General features: G+C 50.1%; 1 protein-coding gene across 1 annotated transcript; it reads left to right on the top strand.

Annotated features, from left to right (window-relative positions):
* The first annotated feature begins 6,648 nt into the window (after positions 1 to 6,648).
* Positions 6,649 to 9,606, top strand: LOC115401685 (DNA repair protein RAD51 homolog A). The gene is made up of 10 exons (XM_030109977.1): positions 6,649 to 6,763; positions 7,298 to 7,396; positions 7,664 to 7,801; positions 7,943 to 8,060; positions 8,138 to 8,229; positions 8,308 to 8,402; positions 8,480 to 8,593; positions 8,686 to 8,815; positions 8,925 to 9,046; positions 9,118 to 9,606. The coding sequence occupies exons 2-10, from the start codon at positions 7,313 to 7,315 to the stop codon at positions 9,239 to 9,241; spliced, it is 1,017 nt and encodes a 338-aa protein (XP_029965837.1). The 5' UTR covers positions 6,649 to 6,763; positions 7,298 to 7,312; the 3' UTR covers positions 9,242 to 9,606.
* The last annotated feature ends 16 nt before the right edge of the window (positions 9,607 to 9,622 follow it).

The following is a 9,622-nucleotide window of genomic DNA, read 5'->3' as shown; positions in this document are numbered from 1 at the left end:
TCTCCCAAAAGACAACACAGCCATGTACAACTAGCATTATAATGGAAAAAAACACCTCAACTTTTATTATATTTCAATAAAAAGTGTTAAATTCAAAATTATTGATTAATTACTTTTTGAAACCTTTTACAATCTCTGGAAAAATCCAAAGTTCTAAAACATTCCTGATAGTCCAAGCAGTTCTAAAGCATCCTAATTCCCCTGATTCATTGGGAATCGTTTTCATCAAGTCGACAGGTGAAAGTAGCAGTTAGTTACTGGAACTGCAGCTGCACGATGGGCTGCTCACACGTCAGGACAGGGTCACATCAATTCAGTGCAAAGTCTTACCAAAATTAGGCGTTCAGCTCTGAGGAAAACCTCAGAGGACTTGGTCAGAAGCCAAACCTGACACCTGCGGCGCACAGGAGGAAAGTGAGAGACGTGAAGAAGAATCCGAGGATCAGCGCCAAGACCGTCCTGGAGAATCTGGACTCTGTTGGCTTCAGCAGAACTCCTGATACTGGCAGCAGACAACTGACCACATTTAAAGGAGAAGTACTGACTCCAGTCTGATGGTTCATATAATGTCAAGTAAACCCTCTCAGGTTTACAACACACACATCTATTTTCCCGTGAAATAAAAATCGAATCAAGAGCTGAAAAACTCAACTTTGCAACGATGAAGTACCTAAAAAAGAGTGTGGTCTGCATCGGTTTGACAGGAGACTGTGTTGCTCCATCGTCTGAGACAGGAGCAGCCTGGAGATTCTGAATAGAAGTGGCACCAGAACAGAGCCTTGAGGAACCCCGCTGGAACTCAATGAAAAGATTATTTAGCTTCATAAAACTGAGAATTTGTTGAGAAACAAGACTTGAGATTTTTTTTCCTCTCATGCAGGCATAATTCTCCCTGCATCCCTCAACTTCCCTCACCTCTCGCTCCATCTTCTCCTCAATCAAAGTCCAAAATGGCGAGCGTCCAGGTTCGCTCTACGCGGACTGAAGACGTGTTCTGCGGTGCTGACTGGCCGCTGACAGGCTGCAGAGGCAGGCAGAAGGACAGCAGGGAGGATGTCAGGAGGCAGAGGTGGAGGAAGTCCTGAAGCCGCTCCGCCCTCCGTGAACAGCTGCTGTTATAGCCAGCAGGAGGCGCTGTGGCTTCAATCCGTCTGCAACACCACCCAGTTCTGCTGCCTCCCTCACAGGAGAGAACAGCTGAGTGGACAGTGAAGGAGTGTGTCTCACAGCCTCCACCGACACTCAGGGAATCCATCCGTGTTGAACGTGAAGGTTGTGACTCTGACTCTGCCTGCCGTAAACAACCTTCAGTGAAGAGTGTCGACGGCGTGCCGGATCCCTCGTCCCCGGCCGGCGTTCCTCATCGCTCCCACCCCCACGATCCAGATGTCATGTGTGCTTCTAGAAACTGAAAGCTCATTTTTCTGAGCTCTCTGTTGGATCCTGCAGGACTTGAGCTCCTCACGGCTCAGCTGGTGATTCACACATAGGAGTTTAAATAAAGCACATTAGAAATCATGACATTTAATGAAGAACTGGTTCTCTCTGCTCTGCAGGAGGCACTGAGACCTCATAGTCCAGGAAATGTCAGCACAGAACCCGTCAGCAGTCAATCCAAATGACAGTAAGACACTGGAAGCACAGCACACACACACACACACACACACACACACACACACACACACACACACACACAGCAACAATATACATGAATAACATGAAATGAAATGAAACTGACCAGTGCTGTTTCGTGGCTGAGGTTTGGGTGATTTAAGTTCACCCTGAGTTCAGAAGAGCCGGAGAGGAAGTCAATGCGTTGTCCAGAAAACTTCATTTTTCACACTTAAACTAAAGTATTAATGGGATTTGAAAAACGGTTCAATGACAGATCAGCATCTGACACGCTGAAGGTCAAACCACAGCAGACGTCCCTGAGCCCAGGCCCTGGTGTGACCTGTGGCTGACCCCTGCGGACCGGCGGGTCGGCTGGCCCGCCTCCACTCCGCTCACTGGGGAGCTTCAGATTATCGGGTCAGCAGGTCGGCGTGGAGACAGCCGGACCTGAAGCGGTGCCAGCGGGAAGTGTTGACAAACCAGGGGAAACTTTCTGCGTTCTCAGGAAGAAATCCATCTCTGCTCCAAATATGAAGAATGCTGCAGCCTTCACCACAGCCTCAGTGCCTCATCCTGCAGAGGGAATACACTCAGCGCCGCTGACCGGTCCATCACTGGAGGACAAAAGCTCCATTCTCCTCCCAGAGAAAAGCTCCTCGGTGTCCTGTCCTCGGCCTTTTGTTCGCTTTCTGTCGAGTCAACAGAAAAAAGACATTCTGTGAAATGTAATCTGGAGATGTTAGACCCAGGTTCTTTAACAGGAAAGCGTCTCCTCTTTATCGTCCAGAGATCAGGTCGTCCAGATGTCGGCGCTGCAGGGTGACCTTCACTGGACGCCAGCAGAGCTCGCCGTGCCGCGGCGGCGAGGGTTTCCTTCAGTCGCTGAGATGTTTGAGGTTTGGAGTCTTCATCAGTCTCTTCATCAGTGATGGAGAGCTACTGATCAGTGGTGAACCTGTGGTGTGCTGGAGCTCAGCGGGGGGCGGGGCCTCGGGGGTTAATCAAACACTGATCAGCAGCTGGTTTATTTTCCGCCCTGTTGTTTTTCCTTTCAGGTCCTGTTTGCATTTTTGGCTCATTTTCTACTAATCATTGAAGGATCTTTAACCAAACAGTGGCCCAGCCAGCCTCTCTCCACAGTGAGTACCACGAATATCCACAGCGCAAAATATCGTCACTGCAGGAAATCAGCTCTGAAATCAAAACTTTGACACCATTCACCACAGTATAGTAATATGAAGACTGGCGAGGTGTGGTGTCAGTGGGCGGGTTTAAAAGCTGTTTAGGAAAGAAGTGGCAGTGTGTTCAAATGGGAGAGCACAAATCAGCCTGCGGTGTACCTCAGGGATCAGTGTTGGGCCCACAACTGTTTATTTCACACATAAATGAGACAAGTCAAGTTTTGAGAATGTTGAGATCTGTTTTGTTGTTGTTGTTGTTGCTGTTGCTGGTGACAGAAACATTTTCGGGTCTGGGGAGAGTTTACAGCTGTTTTTGAAAGAACTCACTGGTTCAACTGAAGAGGTGGTTTGATAAAAAAAAAAAGTCACGAAATTTGAAGAAAACTAAATTTGTGTAATTTTTTGAAAACCAGCAGAAGGTGTGAAAGCTTCAGCGTCTGAAGTGTTTCGCTGGACTCTCACGTCATTCTGTAAACAGGAGCGGCAGCTCTCTTCCCGCTCTGACGGCTTCGCTCTGGAACAAACCCGCTGGAATAGCGTTAAAATAAGGAGGCTTCTCTTGATATATGTGCCGACCTTATCACACCTCTTTATATTGCAATCAGCGCGTGAGCCCGAGGCGAGAGGCTCTCTGAGGCGGCTCTCAGCACTCTGACCTGCCGGGGCCTCCTCGCCGTGGGCGAGCAAACACTTTTCACGGCTGACTCCTGAAATGGGTCTGAAAGGACCTAAATTGAACTTGGAGGAGAGCGCAGCCTTTCATTAAAACGCTGAAGGAAGGATTCACTGTTTCCTGCTAGTTTGTTTCTACACAGCGTCAGTGGATTCTACCTCCATCCCCGAATCCTGCGGCGGCTGTCAGAGAGCCGCCTCCGCCCACGTCCACCTGGAGGGACGCGACGGAGACGAGGACGGCGGTGTCGGCGGCACCGGAGGCTTCAGAGCTGCCGGGTGTCAGAACCGGGCCTCGCCGCTCTGCTGCTATTTTCAGCCCCGGGAGACGGAGACGGAGTGAGTCACAGCTGGACCAGACGACAGCGGAGACGTCCTGGATCCACCTCGCCTCAGATCACCTCGCCTCGCCTCGCCTCGGGTCCATACAGCGACAAATACCACACCGCCATTTCCAGAGAAAACCCAACGATTACACACAAGTTCTTAATGAGTGTATTAACCATTCTGATTCCTGAACGCCATGTGAAACGCTCCACATCGGGACACGGATCGCGGCTGGCGGCCATTACTGCCTCAGTCCTGCCAGATCTTTTAGGAACAGCGTGGGGAGACAGACATCTGAGAGCTGCTTGATCACATTGAAAAAGTTATTCATTAAAGACAGAAACGGTGAAATGAAGGAGCGCTGAGACAACAGCTACTCACACTGACCTGAAGATGTTTGGAAACATTTCAAGGTTCCGGGTCCTGAAACGCTGCGGCGTCTCTGAACGGCTGCTGGCTGTAAACACTTCACAGCACCGTTCAAAAGAAGGAATCTGAGACTCAAAAACACTCAAACTGAAAGAAACGAGGAATTCAGGAGGCAGATCTGCATGAATGGAGGGATGATTGAATGAAAATCTGCAGATTTTAATGCATGTGAACATCTCCACTTGTTTCTCCTCTTTCATGGACTCTTAAGAAAACAAGCAGGATTCTTATTGAGCGGCGTCTTCAAAGCTTCACGCCGAGGAGAGAAGAGACAAACGTGTTTACTCCCAGACCTCGGCTTGATTACAATTCAAAGCCTCCAGTGTAGAAACACGACCTACATTCTGTCAGGAACTTTTATTCTTCCTTATCAAACGCTCTCCTCTCCGGTTTAATTCCTTTTGGAGGACTCAATTAGCTCCGTCTTGTCATGAAGCTGCTTAAGTCTGAGATTGAATGGAGGGAGAAGACGGCTCTGGCGTATAAACCGGCTGCTGGAGCCGTTCCTCTGGTATATTTCAGGTATATTAAAGCGTGTTTTAGGCATAACAGCTCAGAGAATGAGGGCGTTCAGCATCACAGGGCCATCATGCAGAGATATAAACCCGCCGGCATCTGCTGCTTCAGGAAGGCAGAGTCACACTCTTCTCCGCTCCAGGAAGCATCAACCAGCAGTGCCTCATATCAACAACCATTTCTGCTGCACGGCTTTAAATGAAAAACATCAACAACAAAAGTGAAGGATGTTCTGAAGAGAGAGTTTGACAAATGTCTATTTTTCTTTATTTATGAGTGTAAAATCCTGAAGTGCATTCATCCAGAAGAGAGCAGCAATTAATTTGTTAAAATGCTTCAACACAGATGAGAATATTACAATTTCTGCTGTTAAAAAAAAAACATTTTGAGAAATAACAGCAATGTCTGTGCTGCTTGAGCACTGAGGCGACCATCGTCATCTTCATCTTCCTCCGAGTCCAGACGCTCCTCTCCAGTTTTTACTTTCTTCTGGAAGGTTCTCCGCCCACATGTTCCAGTGAAAACCAGTCCTCAGTAACGTTCTTTAATCTGATGGTTTCCTTTCCCTCCATTCAAACAGCAGCTTCAAGACACTAATTACATGCAGCCAGGTTTATATAATACGTCCCTGAGTTTCAACAAATCTATTTACAACTTTCCTCCTGATTGTCAGACTTGGCTCCGGGGTGCTGATTCGCTTTGTCTTTTCTCTCACAGAGAGTGTGAGTTTCCAGCCGTCTGCAGACCGCGATGGCGAGCGGTGAGGCCCGGCCACTTTCCACGCTCAGATTGCGCTTTTTTAAAAATTAACTTGCAATTAATTAGCACGCGGGCCTGCGGTGCCTGTGAACATGACATATAATTAGAGCGTTTCAGTGGCTCTTTGCTGACATGATGGAGCGTTTTATTCAGCACCATCTGCTCCAGACCTGCAGGCCCATGTGCGGTGGTCTGCTGCCCCCTGGAGGTGCAGCCCTCACACTGCAGCCTGGAGGAATAACAATCACCATGACACATTCAGAGTGTGAAAACACCAGGAGCAGTGAGTTATCTGTCTATCTATCTATCTATCTATCTATCTATCTATCTATCTATCTATTTGTTAAAATATTTCTATGATCAGAATCAGAAATTGCCAAATATAATGATGCCTTGTTATTATAATTAATACATCTGTTAAAAGAGATTTTCTTTGGTTTGAAATACTTTTTTTCATGTAATTTAACATGTTTTGTGTCGAGTCTTTTTCTAACCACATAAATAAACTTTTAGCTAACTTCCTGAAACATTCACTGAAGTTTATACTGGTGGCTCTCGGGATCCTGATTCAGGAAAAGCTGGTTTTGCAGTGTGACAGAGCCAAAGGTGTATTAATTCAGAAGAGCATCAGATAATTTATCAGTTTATACAGTGAGACTGTTGTGATCAATACAGGACAGCGAAGGTTTAGAGGCCTCAAGAGAGGGAAGAGCAATAATATGTTAAGATTAGGATTAGTTAATATTTTAACCCGGCTCAGGGTCGCTCATACAAACCTTGACAAGACATTAAACTGACTGAATAAACACCGGTCAGGGTGATGTGAGCAGTGTCATATTGAAGAGTCAGAGGAACGACCACTTTTAATAAATCCACCAGGGAAAGGTGGCCATGAAAGAGGAGAGTTTCCTTGAGCAGAGAGGAAATGGAGCTTAAAGGCGTTTTAACTAACGAGAGCCGCAATTTCCTCAAATATTTAAGAGATACTGGCTTCATCAAAACAACTATTTTAAAGGTGAGCGCTGAACTGTGAGCACACTCCAGCGCAGACGGTGGCAGCAATTCACCTCACCCGCCAGCAAACTGAAGAAGAAGAAGACGCTCACTTCCTGTTTTGATCCGCAACGTGCTGACGTCAGACGTCTTTACATCCGGTCGATCGCAGCAGCCCGGGAGATTTAGTTTCCTCCCGCAGCGCTGTGGACAGAAAGAGGACAAGACAGGACAAACCCCGATAAAACAGGACATCGGAGGACAGCAGACAGGTAAAGACCGAGCTGTTTCCGCCACGCGCGTGCACTCTGTGGACAGACGTTAAGGTTAGACCGCCGCGAGCCGAGGGTTAGCTCCGCAATGCTAACGAGCTAACGAAAAGTTACGAAATAGAAAAAAAATTACACGAAAGTTAAGGTATAAAAGCCAGAAGTGAACTCTCTGACTGCCAGACTCCTCCAGTGAGAGCCCGGCGGGGTTTAAGCTGCAAACCTTCTCAGTTTGAACCGTTTAAACTGTGTTTCTAAAAACTTAAAACACTTTAAAGCAATGTGTCATTATGGGACGGATTGACTTCATTTTCAGCTGCTGTTTGAGAACAGCCCAGGTGTGTATTATACTCATTTGTAGTACTCTTTACTTTGCTAATATTGGATAATCTCAGCTGTTGGATTACTCAGATAAAGGATACGTCCTTTACCTGTCAGTCCAGATCCAGTCTGCTGGCCCGTCCAGGGTCCCGGACTGTGAGGGGGGTCTGCTGTGTGCATCCCAGAGGGTTCCCAGCTGCCTCTCTGTCTGTGCAGGTTCACCCTCACGCCATGGCCATGAGGAGCGAGGCCAGAGTGGAGGCCGAGGTGGAGGAGGAGGAGAACTTCGGGCCACAGCCGCTCAGCAGACTGGAGGTGAGTTTCATGGTTGAAGCAGGCTCTCATCAGTACAGATCCACTGCAGGGAGGGGGAGGGGGGATGTACTGCGGTGCAGATGCTATCTAAAGAGGTCTACTTTAGACGGTCGTCTTTCCGGGTCTCCCAGCTGTTGCTTCAGTTGCTCTCACCTTCCGGCCGCTCTTGTAAAGCCTGAAAACACTGAATTCCTCCACATGAGCTTAAACCGCAGCTGGAGTCTACGTGAAGAGTGTGTGACGGGCTGTTTGTGTGGCTCTCTGCAGCAGTGTGGAATCAGCGCCAGCGACATCAAGAAGCTGGAGGACGCCAGCTTCCACACCATCGAGGCCGTGGCCTACGCTCCCAAGAAGGAGCTGCTCAACATCAAGGGCATCAGCGAGGCCAAAGCTGACAAGATCCTGGTAAGAGACGCCGCCCAACCCTCCAGCTGTTCTCCACCCAGCGTTTGCTCCGGCGCAGCAGCTCTGGGAGTCTTCAGGAGGCTGCTGCTGTGGATGTGGTGCATGACGCGGTAGAAAGCTGCTTTGGGTGTTTGCTCCCAGACAGAAGCTGCCAAGCTGGTGCCGATGGGCTTCACCACGGCCACCGAGTTCCACCAGAGGAGGGCGGAGATCATCCAGATCTCCACCGGCTCCAAGGAGCTGGACAAGCTGCTGCAGGGTAAGATGTCCGACGGCGCTCAGAATCCCGGACCGGACCGAGCGCCCCCTTATGTGTGAACCCCCTCCCCCCTGCAGGCGGCATCGAGACGGGCTCCATCACGGAGATGTTCGGGGAGTTCCGGACGGGGAAGACTCAGCTGTGCCACACGCTGGCCGTCACCTGTCAGGTGAGTCCGCCCACCCCTGCGGCGCTGTCCCGGGACTGAAGACGCAGAGTCTGGAGGGTCTGTTCCTTCTGCCCGCAGCTGCCCATCGACCTGGGAGGGGGGGAGGGGAAGGCCATGTACATCGACACAGAGGGCACCTTCCGACCGGAGAGGCTGCTGGCCGTGGCTCAGAGGTCCGTCTCCGTCCCCACACCGTTGAGAGCCTGTTCTGGGTTCCTCGTGGTCCCTGATGGCCCCCCTCTGTGTTCAGGTACGGGCTGGAAGGTGGAGACGTCCTGGACAACGTGGCGTACGCTCGAGCCTTCAACACGGACCACCAGACTCAGCTGCTCTACCAGGCTTCAGCCATGATGGCCGAGTCCAGGTCTGGACGCACCTTCAGGCTGTACTGTGTGGAGCTGCAGTCACACACACACACACACACACTCACACACTCACACCTCTCCTCTGTTCCAGGTATGCTCTGCTGATCGTGGACAGCGCCACCGCCCTGTACAGAACGGACTACTCGGGCCGCGGTGAGCTGTCGGCCCGGCAGTGCCACCTGGGCCGCTTCCTGCGGATGCTGCTGCGCCTGGCGGACGAGGTGCGGCGCTCTGCTGCCTCACGCTGACACCTGGTGGCTCCAGGTGGTATCACACTCCAGTCTGAACCCTCTCTCTAACATTATGGTCTGTCCGGCTCTGGCGCTGCAGTTCGGCGTTGCCGTGGTGATCACCAACCAGGTGGTGGCTCAGGTGGACGGAGCCGCCATGTTTTCTGCCGATCCCAAGAAGCCCATCGGAGGAAACATCATGGCTCACGCCTCGACCACACGGTGGGTGTGTCCTTCACCTCCACCACACCGCCACCTCTTCCTCCTCCTCATCATCACCACTCTGTCTCCAGGCTGTACCTGAGGAAGGGTCGAGGAGAGACCCGGATCTGTAAGATCTACGACTCCCCCTGTCTGCCCGAGGCCGAGGCCATGTTCGCCATCAACGCCGACGGAGTGGGCGACGCCAAGGACTGAGCCGGTCCCGGTCCCAGTCCCAGTCCCCCTGTCCTCACACTAAACCTCCCGGTCTGGATCAGGAGGTCAGAGGGCAGGAAGCTTCATCCCTTTTTAAAAACCCTCCGACACGACTCCAGAGAAGAAAACCGAGTCGTCCAAACTAGAAACTTTGTCTTTCTGTCTTCATTCCAGCAGGAGGATTTTAAAAAGCTTTGGAGCTGATTTCTGACTTCCTCCTCAGGGCTGTTTTTTTTTCTCCCCTCGGTCCACGTGATGAACATGAGTGAATGACTAAATGTTTAGTTCTCAGTAGTGATTTCCTGTGTCTCCTTTCTGTTCGGTGTCTCTGTATATACACAAAGATAAATTAAATTTGTTTTTCTATTAAAGCCACGTCTC

This window comes from Salarias fasciatus, chromosome 15, assembly GCF_902148845.1.
Source record: "Salarias fasciatus chromosome 15, fSalaFa1.1, whole genome shotgun sequence".
NCBI lineage: Eukaryota > Metazoa > Chordata > Actinopteri > Blenniiformes > Blenniidae > Salarias > Salarias fasciatus.
The sequence above is the reverse complement of the archived record's forward strand: the minus strand, read 5'-3'. Positions and strand labels throughout refer to the sequence as shown.

What these genes read in the sequence shown, in the direction of transcription:
- LOC115401685 (XM_030109977.1), top strand. Translation starts at nt 7,313, where the DNA reads ATGGCCATGAGGAGCGAGGCCAGAGTGGAGGCCGAGGTGGAGGAGGAG. An exon ending in AGCCGCTCAGCAGACTGGAG is followed by an intron (nt 7,397 to 7,663) that starts GTGAGTTTCATG and finishes GGCTCTCTGCAG; the next exon opens with CAGTGTGGAATCAGCGCCAG. An exon ending in GCTGGACAAGCTGCTGCAGG is followed by an intron (nt 8,061 to 8,137) that starts GTAAGATGTCCG and finishes TCCCCCCTGCAG; the next exon opens with GCGGCATCGAGACGGGCTCC.